Raw genomic sequence first — 15,888 nt, 5'->3', positions numbered from 1 at the left:
GCTGGGCTCGGGCAGACAGCGGCCCCGGGGCTGAAACTCCCCGGGGGCCGCCCAGAGGCCCCCCTCGGACTAACGTGCCCCCGGGGCTGCCCGCCCCGCCGTCGGCCGCGCCGCAGCCCGCCACCCCCCTCGCGCGGCGCAGGTACGTGCCCACGTCACCACCTCCCCCGTGACGCCGGAGGCGCGCGGCCGGGGCCCGCCCCCGCCGCTACCGCCACGTACCTTCTCGGCGCCGGCAGCCGCGGGGGCGGCGCGTCCTTTCGTGCAATCTCGCCTCGGCGCCCGGCGCTGCCCAATCAGAGTCATCCGCGACGCCCGGGCGGGGGTCAGGCGCGGCCAATCCCCGCGCCTTGAGGGGCGGGACCTGTCTCCATGGCAACACGAGCCGGGGCCGCTGGAGTGCCGCGGGGCTGTCGCGCCGCACCGTAGCGCGCTCTACCGTACCGTAACGTACCGTACTGTACCGCACCACACCACACCGCCCCGCGGTGCCGAGCCCCTCAGGAGGACGCCTGGCGGACGCCCCCTTCATCCCTGCGCGCAGAAGACACCTCGTCCTTAAGAAGCAGCGACTCGTCTCACGCCTCAGGGGGACCGAAAGGTAGCGCCGCCCGTCCCAGGCCGCCTTCGGGGCGGCGGTGCCCCGCGCTGTGGCGGAGGTGGGCGGCGGGAGGCGCGGCCTCGCGGCAGGGCAGCTCCTGTCAGGGAGAGCCGTTGGGCGCCGCGGGGGGAGGGGGCCGTCTCCCCGGCGGGGGTCTAACAACCCTCCTTCCTGTCAGATTGGAAAACGCGGAGTAACGGTAACGCGAGGGGAAGCGGCGCCGGGAGGAGGACGGGCGGGAGGAGCGCGGCGGGGCGAGGGGCTCTCTCCTGTGTGGGGAGGGGATGCGGCGGGGGAGGGAAGCAGCCGAAGTTCGGCCGGGAGTGTCCCGCCGCCCGCCAGGAAGGAGGCTCCCCGGGTCTGTCTCCCTCCCTCCAGCCTTTCTGCACCGGGGCCGTCGGGCAGAGGCGGTGGCTTCTCAGGAAGTAACACTTCCCAGCCCCGCTGATGGACACCTGAGCGGTTCGCTTTAAAGATCGGGAGAAATTAATGCACACCTGGCAGCGGCAGCTGGTAATTGCACAACGCCGGAAAACCTGCTTGATCCAGGAAAGTAGCCTGGTCTCACTAGAAAGGGTATAGCTTTTCGGCGTTGTGCTTACCTCAGCACCCCTGGAGGAGCGAGGTAAAATGCTCTAGTGTCAGGCTAGCCACTCTACTCAGGAAATATTCCAGAAAAGGAAAAAGTTGAAACATGGTTGTAGAGAGGTAACTGTTTTGTTTTTTTTTCTGAAAAGAAGATGGCTATGGTTTTCACAAGCGATTGCTTCTGGCAGCACTTTTTGGTAAGCCTGTAGGAGAAAAAGCCTCTGTTATTTGAGTTGTAAGTATTTGCTGTTGAGAAATAATGTCCAGCGTTTTCAAAACTAGACCATCATAGTAACAACGGTGAAGCACCAGTATACCACAGTATCAAGTTCAATGTGGAGGTTTGCTCCGGGTCTTGTTTGTCATCTTGTTTTCTCCCGCTCTAAAGAAAAGACCTGTAGTTGGTTCAGTATTGGTGCAGTTCTACCCTGAATTGTGTATTTTGACTCTCAACTAAACAGCAGCATGGGAGAAATTCCTACTCTAAAGACTGGATGGGAGATGACAAGCCACTCAAAAATTGTTTGAGACCAGGTTTTGTTGAAACCTTTATTGACCTTTGCTTAAGACTCACAAAAGGTTTATGGGAGAAGCCCGCAGTTCGGTGAGCACCGTAGATCCACTTCTATCTCTTACCGTTAGTTGGAACACAGTGATCTTGTACAGTCACAGTGTGACAGCCACAATGGGCTGCAAATTATTAACCTCATTACATACAGTAACTCCTAACTGTCATTATGTATTTTCTCTTTTACTTGCTACTGTAATCTTTTGGACAGTGGCAGTATTTTATTTCGGAATAAAAAAGATAATTATATATAAAAAGTAATAACATAAGTCTATCTTTAAAAAAATGTGTTATAGTAGAACAATGTGAATCTCATTCACTTCTAACCAAGCTAATTTGCATAGACAGAAAAGGGGGAAACAAAATCATAAATTAATATTGCTCATTGGGTCTGCTTAAAACTTCCATTAGCTATTGGATGCAAAGGTATCTAATGTGGGCATCTGATGTAAATTTCCTTGTGACTTGGGGCTATAATATGGCTTGACAGATCATTATTTAATATGTGAAATTACATTCCGAAAACTCCATCAAGCAAATAAAAACTAAGCAAGAACAAAAAAGATTATCATTGAATAAGATGAAGTTTCCATACCTTGGCTGTGTAGTAATAGTAGTATTGCTGAACATAAAATTTTCATTTGTATAAACCAAGTTAAAAGGTTTTGTGTCAAAAGCTGCCCCCAAGTGATATGTGTATAACTTAAATTGTAATTGTGGAAGGGGAGAGCAGTAGTTCTGTGAGATAAGACAAATGGTAAAATATTGTTATTGACTCAAATGTCAGAGGTGTGGAAATATTGACCCATGCTTCTAGTGATATACTGACTAAACAAATGCCGCTTTACAAAAGAAAGATAAAATCCTTCACTGTTAAGTTAAAAGCCCGTATCAGTGTTGCCTTGATTTGAACTCCTGTGCAACAAAGGCGTTTATCTAGTGAGGTATTGTGCTCTGTTCGATTGCTCAGTGAGCAGAAGAGATCTCCGTGAAGTTCCTGCTAGATACGCAGTAGACACCAACCTTCTGGATAGGGCTGTGTTTGTGCGTAGCTAAAAACATGGCCAGGTACTTAGGCCAAATGGAACGAAACCACAGGCAAAATTAATGTCAATTTCAACAGTTTTTACTCTTACTATGCAGGATTTGACAGTTGGAAAAACGAAAGACACTCTTTTATTTGAACCATTTTAATCATATTCAGTTGTAAATATTGTTCTTCATCATAGGTAATTCAGGAAATACATAGGCCCTTTTCATGATTACATTTCTCATGCTTTATATTCTTTATAAAGCAAGAGTGGGACATTTGTGTTTATTTGGATTACTAAGTAAGTAGAAATCAATGGAAATTAACAAATTATGGAAATAAATCTCCTTAGGCAGGTACAACTAAGTGCCTAAATATTTTTCTATCTGGCTCCATATCATTAGATCTAAATTTATTCTTGTTAGCTCTTTTGTGTTTTCTTTCCAAAGGGGAAAAAAAGTACCTTGAAATCCTGGGGCATTGAAGCTTTATTTTTGCCTCATCGTTTGTTGTTAAGTAAGCGCAAAATGCGTATTTGTAGAATAATTGAAATACTTTTTGATTTGAGATTAGGGTTTGAGCAAACACTTCGGTTGCCTCTGGTGGCATATTAGAAATGAAGCTGGTTTTTATGCCAGCACTCTCACAATTGCTGTTTGGATTTATACTTGTGAATTTGTGAGATTCCAGGTTTGCCGTTGTATTTTGTTCTGTATGGAAACTGAACTTATAATACAGGAAGCTATATTTGTACTGGTAATTTTTAAAAAAAAAATTCTTTTGACGTTGTTAAGAGTTTTATCAAGTATGCATTGAATTCAATACAAGTTCTTGCTTGAGTATTGGTTTCATAAATCTTTTCTTTTTGAGCCAACTTTATTGAAAAGAATTGATAAAATCATGCAAGTTCCTTTTAAAAACAAGACTGATATTTCAGCATTCTTCAGTTAGTAAGATAGCTTTGTATACACTGATATTATTTTTCTTAAACAATGACAGGGAAGTTCCCTGGAGGCAGGTAGTATATAAATATGTATGTGTAGTTGTGTGTGTGCACACCAGTTTTTAAATAATGAACCATTAACATTGCAAGAAGAAGAAAACATAGTTGTCTTTCAGACTTTACTTATGACAGAGCTAAGGACACGTAGCGGCAGGCCGTCTGTTGTGCTTCAATGCCATCTTTATTTCTGGCCATACGGTTGTGTTGTAAATAGTACTTCCTTCTTTCCCGCTTGAGCATTCATAGTTTGTGTTACCGTATCGTGTGCCTCAGCATTTGGGTGACTCATTCAATAAAACAGCTGAAGTGTATTTTTTGAAAAAAAAAAAAAAAAAAAAAAGGTTCTGTCAGCATATGTTGTACTACACACAGTTGAGGCATGCTGTCTTTTCTGAGATTCTGAAAAAAGAAGCTGTTTTATCAGCCAACTTTTAACTGTAAAGAGAACGAAGCAGGTCAGTGCGGTGAGAAAAATGTAACAAATACAAGTCACAAGAAAAGAATTCAACAAAGTAAACAGGATGAGAGGAAGGGATTCTGCTGCCTTTATGTACTTAAATAATACTGGTTTATATAAAACTATATTTGAAAAAATAAAGAATGTCTCCTGGTGCAGAGAACTGAGTGGGATGTACTCTAACAAAAGATTAGGACAGCGTGTCCAGGCTGAAACCTGTTGGATATTGGCTACAAAAAAAAGAAGCAATATCTGAATCATGGTGTCAGTGGACAACTTTGACACAGGAGAAAAAATACTTGAAGGATAGTGAAAGGAAAACTGTTGCTGCTTGTGTGAGTGGGGCATTTACTGAAAGAGAGGAGAGGGAAAAATGATGCTTGTATATTAACTTTTAAAAGCATGAATTCTCATTTGGGAAGAAAAGCATGCAAGTGTTTCTGTATTTTGAAAGATAACTTGTAGGGGGAACACTTGCAGGTTGTAGCCATTTCCCTTTTCAGGTCGTTTTCTGCTCATGTCTTCAATAAGACATCTATATCTAGAGGACCACTGACCTAGTGAAAAGACATCTGCACCACAACCAGAGGTTTAGATGCATTAACTGTAGATTCACCGACTTTCATTGTTGGCTAAGGTATTATAGCTTACAGTCTGTGCAGCAACTCCTCCTGAAAGAACAGGGAGGAACTAACACTGATATTTCGGGTGTTTCCAAACAGAAAATATGGCAGAAGAATAATCCATTTCTGCCTCATTTTAAGCATTTAATGTATATTTTTAAGATTTTATGAGCTAATCAATTTGTATCTTTGCAAATAATTTTAAAAGAAATGGAAAACTCAATGGAATTAAACATTCTCTATTTAAACTGTGATATATGGATGGGTATATCACTGTTTTAGAGAGGTGAAAACAGATTCAAGATGCTAGATGGCTAGCTCAAACTGCTGAAGGAGTACTTTACATAGTTCAGATATATTTGTAATATTCTCATTCTAGTTCTGAGGTTAGAATATTCTTAGAAGTTTGAAGATCAGTAGATGTATTTTATCTCTTTCCTGTGCTTTTTTTTTTGATTCAGCACTGCATGTGAAGATTGTTCACTTCTGCAATGTACAGCATTGAAATAGGAAGTCACACTGCAGTCATCACTATAGAGAATATTGCTATCATCCTGCACGTCTGCACTGACTCTCACACAAGTTTAATTATTTCTATATCAGATACGGCAGGCATATATGAAATTTTATGAATAGGCAGGCTTAGTTGTGTATTCTGTAAGTCTGGATTTGTGTTTACATTGCCCATCCTGGTACGCATGGGTTTGGTAAGTGCAAACGTGCAGTATGACATTTCCAGTGTTGTGCTTCATAACCATCTGCTGATCTTCTACATGTGCAGACACTACACACCATTCACTGATATCACGATATGTTTTTGCCCATCTCAGTTTTAGAAAATTTGACCTTGGGTGTTATTTCTTTAAAAGTATTTGTGCTTTGCTAGGAGGGTGATGGAGATACCAGTACCAGCATTATGCTGTTTTCTGGGCAATAGGCGTTAACTTAACAAAAACTAAATTTTCACGTTTATATTATAAACACCTGGCAGTTGTGTAAAATAGGTGTGCTAATGCCATGTTTAGCTGCTTGTGTTAATGTTGCTAGAACAAACTTTAGAAGCTGCATTTTGTACTTACCTTTCAAAGCCCATAGCTCTTTATAATTCAAATGTCCAATCCTGTTCCACTGAAGTTGATAGGAATTTGTGATTAATGGATCAAGATCAAGGTTGCTGGCAGACAGCCTGCTTCTTTTCTCTTCCAATTGTATTTTTCTGTTCATGCAAGTACATTGGTGGCTCCATTTTCTGCTGACTATCTCATTCTTTTAGCTCTTCCTCTCTTTTTTAAAAATACTTTATACTTTTTTATTTTTTGTTTTTATTTTTTTGTTTTCCCTGAAAGCTCAGGATATTGGCTTTGTTTATGAACTACAGTGTTTTTCGGTTCTAGAGCACTACTTTTATGATTAGTTCTCTCTATGTATTACAAGTAGAAATGTTTGTTTATCCCTCTAGGAAAGATTAGATTGGTTACTGATGCAAGCAGATTAGAGTTGTGCTACCTTTTCGTTTAGGTGGGCTACATACCTTTGACTAAAACCAATACATTTCCAGATGACAATTGTAACATTAGCTCTGTCTATCTGTTTTTAGGAAAGTAAGCAGTGAGCTGAGCAGATTCAGGACAATTTATATTTCTATTAAACTATATAGCAGTAGGAAGATTAGTAATACTAATAGGTTCAAGTGATGCACCCATGGCAGGACACGAGGATGTATGCTGTGCATTATGTGGCACTGATGACAATGATCAAATTGACACTGCGCCTCTTCTGCAGCACTGCGATTGTCTGATGACTTAGTGGCTCCTAGTCCTTACAGAAGATGCACCTTTGCTGATGACAGCAAGCTCTGTGTGGTCGACAATGCTGGAGGGAAGGGATGCCATCCAGAGGGACCTTCACAGGTTTGAGAGGTGGGCCTGTGTGAACCTCATGAAGTTCAACAAGGCCAAGTGCAAGGTCCTGCACATGGGTTGGGGCAATCCCATGCATAAATACAGGCTGGGCGAAGAATGGATCGAGGGCAGCCTTGAGGAGAAGGACCTGAGGGTGTTAGTTGATGAGCAGCTCAATCTGAGCCAGCAATGTGCACTTGGAGCCCAGAAAGTCAACCGTATCCTGGGTTGTATCAAAAGAAGCGTGGCCAGCAGGTTGAGGAAGGTGATTCTCTCCCTCTATCCTGCTCTCATGAAACTCCACCTGGAGTACTGTGTTCAGCTCTGAGGCCTCCAAGATAAGAAGGACACAGAGTTGGAGGGGGTCCAGAGGAGGCCCACAAAGATCAGAGGGCTGGAGCAACTGTGCTATGAAGACAGGCTGAAAGAGTTGGAGAGTTGTTCAGCCTGGAGAAAAGAAGGCTCCAGGGAGACCTTAATAACAACCTCCAGTACCTAAAGGAGGCCTACAAGAAAGGCGGAGAGGGACTTTTTGCAAGGGCATGTAGTGATAGGACAAGGGGCAATGGCTTTAAACTGAAAGAGGGGAGATTAATATTAGATACAAGGAAGAAATTCTTCACTCTGAGGGTGGTGAAGCACTGGAACAGGTTGCCCAGAGAAGTCGTGGTTGCCCCATCCCTGGAGGTGTTCAAAGTCAGGTTGGATGAGGCTTTGAGCAACTTGGTCTAGTGGAAGGTGGCCTTGCCTGTGACAGGGGGTTTGGAACTAGATGATCTTTAAGGTCCCTTCCAACCCAAACCATTCTGTGATTCCATGAAACCTCATCCCTGGGTCAGACACATAGATTCACCCTAAAGTGCATCCAGGAGTGGGTTTCTCAAAAGTCAGGAACTGTTGAAGCTAGCTGATAAGAGGCTGAGAGTGGAATGAACTCTTAATAATAAAGTGTTTAGTGGAACAAAAGCTGGAACCCTGTTTTTTCTGTCATTCTGCCTCTTGTCACTCTTCCCTCTAGTTGCTGATCTTGAGAATCATGCTGAGTTTTTTTCTTGCAGCTGATTAATTTTAGATTTTGCAATGGGCCTGGTTTCTGTCTTCTAATACATGTCAGAGTAGAATGTGCTCAGTGACTCAGTTGTGACTGTCACACTCTAAAGGTTGACACATGTCTTAGTCACCTGCTTTTATTGAGGGAATTTTGGTGAGTATAGTCTTGGACTTACAGAGACCTAACTACAGTAACTCTGTCTTCACTAAGTAATTATCTTTTATTCTAATATATAGTATTTCCAATTTACCTGTCATCTCACAGATTGTGTAAACAGTTGGGTTCCTCAAAATACTACTGGAAGTCCTGTGTTAAGCATAGTAGTCTACAAAGTCAGCTGCAGTGACAGATATTTTTTATTTATTCATTTTGGTCTTCTCTGCTTTTAATTCTTCCTGGTACTTGTGGATTTTTTAGTGTGTTTTTTCAAAAGGGCTACAATAAAACTACCCTATGCACAACCTGAAACAAAACTGCCTTATGGGCAGTAGATAGCCTTCTTTTCGGAGCAGCTTATTACATGAAATAGATGTGAAGAACATTGTGATATCATCCAGTCCTTCCCATTATGTATGACAGCCAGCGTGTAATTGCAAAGGTTGGCATTTCCAAGGGAACTCAAATTGCCCATGAGGACAAATCCCACAGAAAGTCAGCAGACACAATGGCACTTAGGTTTGATTAGGGCTTTTGATAAGATAAGCTTTGCTCACTTCTGCAGAGGTAGGTTAAGATTATGTGGCTCCAGTTACCCATCCCAAATTCGCTGGACATTACTGCTCCCCTGTCTGAGCTTTGGTAGACCAACATGATAGCTTATACCTCAGTTGTTTCATTTCAGCATGGACATTTTATGTATCAGTTTTCCTGAGTAGCAAGGGAAAAAGTCCTGAAAATTTAACAGTGTGCCCCACTTCGGCCTAAACTGACAATCTCCATTTGCACAATTTTTCATGTTACTAGAAGTTGTAGGTCAACAGCTTTAAAAAGATAATTTATGTCTTTAAAATGGATCAAAGACCAGGTGTCCTCAATGAAAGTGTTGGCTTCAGTACTTGCCAAGTAGGCAAAGAATGAATCAATGCCATAACTGTGGCTAGAGCTTGGGTTTCTGGCTTCTCTGCCATGGTTCAGCTCACTACCTGACCTGTTGGTCTTACATGAAATGAAGATGCTCAAGTAATAGCCACACAGGATTTTCAAAACCACTTGTTTACACACCTTACACAACTAGAGTGGCTTATGATAAATTAATTTTATTTTGTAATTTTGTATATATGAAAATATTTTGATTGGGAAAACATTTGTCCATCTATCAGGGGTCTAAATATTTAGCATTATCAGAAGCTACATTTTCTTTAAACAAATACTTGTTACATACATAACCTTTAAAAAAATAGCATTTCTAAAAATACTTATAGTTATTATACTTGTATACTTTATAAGTCTTTTGGGTTTTATTAGTTTTGTTTCATATCCATTGCATACTCGTGGTCTTTCACTTACCACTTTACTAGACTGCCCCATTCACGCTATGCTAGAATTTCAGCAAGGTGGATTTTTGTTATACCTGTACATTTTTTTTACTGTGATGCTCAGTGTTTAGAGAACTTATTGCCCTGGCTGTTTGCCAGAATCTTTCAAAGTAGATTTTGAGATTCAGTTCTCTCCTATTCATTTTTTAAATACACTTAATAGACAGATACTGAATTGTTTGCCTTACTTTTACTTTTTTTGCTGCTTCTTTCATCTGAAAAGAAAAGTACAATGGCTACCTTACAACTGTATCTCAATCTGCTTTGGAAGTGAACCACCACCTTGCAAATACTGTCAGTCCTACCTATAATATTTGTAAGCCTTTCTTGTTAAGAAACAATGCTCTGATAAAATACGTAGCATAGCCTAGGCCTCCTAAGGCTCTTCTATTTCAAATGGGATATTAAAGGACTGGAAAAGATTCAGGAAAGACTAACAAGCATGATCAAAGGTCTGGAAAAGCTTCCGTAAAAGGAATCCGAAGGTAAGCTGGCACTGTTTAGGCTAGGGAAGCAAGGACTGGTGTATTATCCCTGTTGGAGAGCTATAACATGGAAATGGTAGTTAGGAATAAATTGTTTACATCTCTTCAATGCAAGATCTCAGGGGGTCATTGAATGAGGTGAATGACAGGTTCAGAGCAGAGATGGTTCACACAGGTGTTATCTGTGGAACTACTTAGGACAGGGTGTTATAGATGATACAAACTTTTTATGGTTCAAAACTCAATTGAATAAAGTACTGAAATAAAACCCATTGAAGTAAAGAAAAGGTGCAACCTGAAGGTAAGAAAGGCAAAAAACCTCTGGCTGAGGCAGTCTAGGAGAGACAGTGAGTATCACTGTTCTCATGTCCTTCCCTAAGGACTTGCTGTTGCAGACAGGAGCCAGGGCTAGAGGGCCCTTTGCTCTTACGGAGCAGAGGTGTTGTTAGGCTCCTGGGGAAGCATATTGAATTATAAATGTGATGAGGTCTCGTCATGTTGTAGGTAGTCGGTTACAGAAACATTATTTTCTATTTCTGTCCAACCTGCTGCATAGGTTAAGCTACTTCCACTTTCCATTCGTTCTATTCAAGCCTACATGGTGATCTAGCTGTGTTCCTGTGTTGACAGGTATATCAAAATGCCTTGGTATGGATAAAATAACAAGCAACAGAGAATGACTCAACAGCAGACATGGTGATCTAGTTTGGGAAAAAGAGGACAAAATTAGGTGATCTTGTCCATGCAAGACAGAAAAAAGTTAAGCGATAGTAGGGTGATGGTTGTCTGCCAGCTAAAAGAACTGGTGGCCTGCATCACATATAGACTTATTGATGTTATCCATGCCACTGATACATAAAATGAGCTGTGCCACTAACAGATACAGACTCCACTGATAGCTCTAGGTCAGCACTTCCCAGCTGCAGTGTTGATCTGCCCTGGTAACCTAGCCTGGCCTGAGGATCCAGTAGGAAGACAGGAAGGGAAACGTCTGGGCAAGTCCATTAACTTGGTGTTCTGGTTTATAGAAGTCATCCCGTTAGTACTCAAAAATATTCAGTTTTGGCATCTACATTAAAGATAGGAGACTTGGAAACTTAGTATTTGTTAGTTATTTCATAAATCCTGTTGAAATTACAAACCTAGGCACAGCATTTATACAACAATATTCTGTAATTAAAAACATGTGAAGTACTGGAACTTCAGCATTTTTAAAAGTGATAGTGAATAACTAACTCCTTCATTCATCAGCTCTAGAAAGTCACTGCAAGCCAACAGCTTGTGTAGAAATTAATTTACTAGTTCCAACAAATCAATCTGGGTTTGGGTTTGTTTGTTTGTTTGCTTGCTTGTTTTAAAGGAGTGACCTAATCAGACTTGCTGTTGTGGATCTGACGGTAGTGCTGACATTGAATCTTAATGTGCTTGATATGGCAGCAACAATAGCTCCTGCTATCCCATCTAGCAATGATCAGATGTTAGTCATTTTTTAAATGAAAGGAACAGGTATTTGCCATAACTGAGCAGAATCCGTTTAGGCTCTTTTTGCTGAAGATGTGATTAAGAAAAGCCAGAGAATTCTTGTCATTCTTGAGCCTTTGACGTATAAAGCAAAAGGTGGATAAGTGGATATATTACCTCCAGCTATTCCCTCATCCCCAACAAAAGAAAGAATACCCCTGTATATCTTGTAGGCATTTCCCATTTTTTTTCTTAATAAGAGTGTTTTCTTTTACATAATATGTATTTGAATAAAGGGTGTCAACAATGCTTAATATTAAGTACGTACCATTATCTACATTTATTGCCTTAGTAAAGGGACAGCTTATCCGAGAAAAAATAATCCTTCACTGTCAAGTACCAGAGTATGGAGTGAGGAAAACTGGCACTGACACTGTAATTACAGTTTGTCCCTCCCACCCCCCCAAAAAAACCAGAGATTTGTTGCTGGTGGGTGTACGTACTTTTGATAGAATTACTTGCATGACTAGTTAAAACACTTGTACAAAAAATGTCCTTGTAGCAGATATACTTTTGATTGGTTTGACTGCACATTTCTTGAATATTATATCTTTTTCTTTGACATATCTAAGCTAATTTTAGACAGTATTTGACTGGCAACTTTCACTTTCCAGGAGGTGATTTATATTACAAATATAACATAGGAGTTTGCTCAAGCTTTTTACAGAATATCCAGAGACTGTGAACTGTCATAGGCTGAATTGGCTGAATTGTCTTGAGTTTGTCTTTGTTGTCAGATGCTGGATTACCATCATTACTTTTTTAGCTGGATTTCATGTACTCACATTGTTTAAGTATTCCATCTTACCAGTTTCTGAATGAATTGAGCTATTTTCAACCAAATTTTGGTAGAGGGGGAGAAGACAGAGCTTGGTGCTCATTAAACTATGTGTGAGTTAGCCCCATATAAGACACCAAAGAAAGTCTAGGGCATACTGGCTTAATAAAGCCCCAGCCTCAGCAACAATTTCAGGTGGTGTGAACACTTTTCTCAACAATCTCCGCCAAGTGAAATACAGATATAACATGGATTGTAAAATATTTTTCCTGCAAATGAATTTTGGAGGGGATCTTGACTCCAAATTAGGCAAACTATTCCATTGCTGAAACATAAGAACTACATTACTACAGTAAGATCTGATTCAGTGTCCATGATTATCTTTAGGAGTTTGCCAATAACTTCAGCAAAGACATGATCAGAGTAGGAATGTCAGTAGTTGTTGTGCAAGACTTGGCCATCCTAAACAAGCGTATGAGCATTGGATCTTCCCACCGGTTCCGCAGAGCCATTGATAATACCTCAACATGTTAAAAACTTCTCACTGTTTATAGTACAATTTAGGTTTGCCACACAGCTGGAAATAATCTGACGAAATCTGCTTGTGTAATAATGGCTTTTAAAAGTTAAAGCTGTATTTAATTCTTTGAGTTTCTGTGTTCCTTGAGAGCAGTAGAACCCGTGGGAAGTGGGTTATTACAGATATCTACGTAGGAATGTCAATAAATTCTAATGAGTACAGTATGATAACACCATTTATGTTAATTTTTGTGACTTGGTCTTATTTCAGATGAAGTGGCTATCTGTCCTGCCTCAACAGTGTATTTTGCTGATGACATGTCTCCTAATGGCCTTGGAAGCTGTACCTATAGACATAGATAAGACAAAAGTCAAAGGAGAAGGCCATGTAGAAGGGGAGAAGGTCGAAAATCCAGTAAGTGTAATGAAATTTATCTAATTTAAGTATTTTTTCCTAATTGTTAGTAATCTGGTTATAGAAAACTCCCTTCCTGAAATTTAGATGTTCTTTACTGGAGTTACTTGCAGGAAGGAAACTAATATTAGCCAGTATTGTCGTACAGTCTACCATCTACTATGATAAGGTTCATTTAAATTTGTTCTCTTTATTTTTTTCCCATAAGCTGCTAAAGGTGAGGTGGTGCATGGAAGGAATTCTTTAGCTTACAATAGGAACAAATGCTTACTGTTCCACAGAGGCTTCTTTCAAGTGATTGAGCAATGGCTTAGGAAATTCCACTCAGTGATTCCAGTTTAGTGTTTCAAATAGAACAGTAATGAATAAATTGCACTGTTTTGGAAAAACCCTAGAAACTATATTGTGGCAGATGCTTGTGTATGACGTGGATTCCTAAACACTTATCCTCTTCCTTATCAGTTACTGAAAACAAATGAATTCGTAAGAGTAAGTCGTTATGGGGCAATGATGCAAATCAGAAAAACTCAAGATATGTAAGAGAGTATAATGCCTGTGTTGCTGAGATTTGAGTTTCAGTTTAATCATTGTATTTAAAAAACGTTTGGTAGTATATTCTTTTCTCAATTTCACATTCTTTTTTTGAAGGATACAGGACTTTATTATGATGAATATCTCAGGCAAGTAATAGATGTCTTGGAAACAGATAAGCATTTCAGGGAGAAACTCCAGACAGCTGACATAGAGGAAATAAAGGTGAGTAAATCCATCATCATGAGCCATATGTCGTATTCTTTCTTCCTTTTCTTTCTTCATACTCCTCTCAATTTTGTGAGCTTAAATTTAATCTCATCTTTATTTACTTAAGTATTTAACTCTTATTAGATCTTTGTGTTTAGTCAATGGACAGGAGAAGTTCTGTTCATTAAAGAATATCCCATAGCATAAAAAAAATCCCCAACAACTTATGCTTGAATGCATAGTTGCTGTCTATCTCCTAAAAAGCCAGTTTCAGACTCCATACAGGTAGGTAAACCTTCATGTACATCAAGACAGCTGCAAGCGTAGCTCTCACTTGCTGTTGCCTGCCGAGTTACTGGGAACACTGTTTTGGACATACAGGTGTATCTGCCTTCTGAGATTAAGGCAGTGTCACAAATGAATATGATGACATGGAAAAGAATTACAAGAAAGTCAGATTTTAAAGACTGAGGAAATGTGAGGAGGAAAAGTCAGTGTATATAGGAATAAAATAGACCTCTGGCTTTCTCTGCTGCTGTCCTTTCCTTTGTGCCAGTCCACATATAACTCTCTCCAAAACCTCAACCACATTCTTGTCTTTTCTGCTTTAGTTACTGGCTCTAGGTGGTGGCTGTTCTCTATTCCCTTTTATGAGCTAGAAATTCAGCAAGGGACAGGTAGGAAATAGTCTAAAGTGATAGACATAAAGAGGAGATCCTGCCTTTTGCATTTGCTTTAATCCCTCATGTTGCCATTGGCAGCTTTTGTCTCCTTTTTCTTCTGTGGTACATCTAGTGTAACCCTTGAAGGTTACTATCCATTTCCAGATCCTGATAAACATTCTTGCAGTACAAATTGGTGGCAGTTGCTGTGCTTGTACCTTCTCTCAAGTCTTGCCGCCGTCATCAAGTGGATGAAGAACACAGCACTTTGTGTACATCTCAGTTCTTTTGAACTAATTCGAGAACGTTTGAGTAAGAAATTTGTCGCTTCTTAAACATTATAAGGTATTGCTGCTTTAAGGTCATGCTTTTGCTCTTGGAGGAGCAAGATACTTAGAAATTCTCTTTTCAGAAAGCTTTTAGGATTCCTCCCTGTTTCTATCACCCTAAGCTTAAAAATAATTTGAATCTGCTCTTTGAAAAAATGTTGAGATTCTTATAATGTGGGCTAGAGTATTGCAAAAGGCTGCAACTAGTCTCCTGTCTTTCAACCCATGTCTAATGGGAATCCTAAAGGCTACTTTCCTCTAGTTTTAACGCATAACTTTTGGTTTTTAACAGAGTGGAAAACTAAGCAGAGAGCTTGATTTAGTAAGCCACCATGTGAGAACACGGCTGGATGAACTAAAAAGACAAGAGGTGGCAAGATTAAGAATGTTAATTAAAGCTAAAATGGATTCTGTCCAAGGTAAGAATACAAAATTTAACTAGGTGAGTTAACAGATACAGATGGGATTGTGTTGGAGAGGTGTCCAAAATCCATCAGTTACGCTTTGTTTGTTGTCAACAGTAACAACTATAAGCTGAAAGTGAGTGTCATTTCCGAGCTGGCCTAGGACCAGTAAAGACCTGTCATTATAGGAAATTGGAGAGAAGAGAAAAGCCATCTGTATTTTATAAATAACTAAACTTGATTCTGGCAGTGGAATTTTCAGATACTTCTAATCTTTTTCAACTTTTTTTTTTTTTTGTAGCGCATCAATTTATAGATTACCTACTGAGAACTAGTAACGTAGTATAGGACTATGTTTAAGAATACAACATGACGTAGCATTTCATGTCTTTACAGGGTAGAAATTTTTTTTTTTTTTTTACAGTCAGTTAACACAAAAGTTTTCTTTTTTCTCTTTTTAAGCCCCCTTTCCACCAATTAAAGTTATTGTACAGATTCATAACAAACATTAAACATTTCAGTTCATAAGATTATTTTCCTTATTTGGGGGGCAGTTTTAAGCTTCTGAATAAAGAAAAAGATTTGGAGTAAAAAAAAGTCTCCATAGCATTTTCTTAATTACTGATGAAGTCGTACAAGCTCAGGCAATTCCTTTTAACAAATAAAGTATACAGGTT

At 40.2% G+C, this 15,888-nt stretch overlaps 1 protein-coding gene across 1 annotated transcript in view; it reads left to right on the top strand.

The window, feature by feature from the left end:
- Window positions 1-398: 398 nt before the first annotated feature.
- Window positions 399-15,888, top strand: part of NUCB2 (nucleobindin 2) — a 28,746-nt gene continuing 13,256 nt past the window's right edge. The window contains exons 1-4 of the mRNA XM_086613315.1: window positions 399-601; window positions 12,932-13,075; window positions 13,724-13,831; window positions 15,100-15,226. Coding sequence (XP_086469441.1) covers window positions 12,932-13,075; window positions 13,724-13,831; window positions 15,100-15,226 — 379 coding nt within the window. The 5' untranslated portion in view covers window positions 399-601. The remainder of the gene's footprint in view (window positions 602-12,931; window positions 13,076-13,723; window positions 13,832-15,099; window positions 15,227-15,888) is intronic.

Source organism: Tauraco erythrolophus, chromosome 6 (assembly GCF_009769465.1).
Source record: "Tauraco erythrolophus isolate bTauEry1 chromosome 6, bTauEry1.pri, whole genome shotgun sequence".
NCBI classification, from domain to species: domain Eukaryota; kingdom Metazoa; phylum Chordata; class Aves; order Musophagiformes; family Musophagidae; genus Tauraco; species Tauraco erythrolophus.
This window is presented reverse-complemented; position numbering and strand designations above follow the sequence as displayed.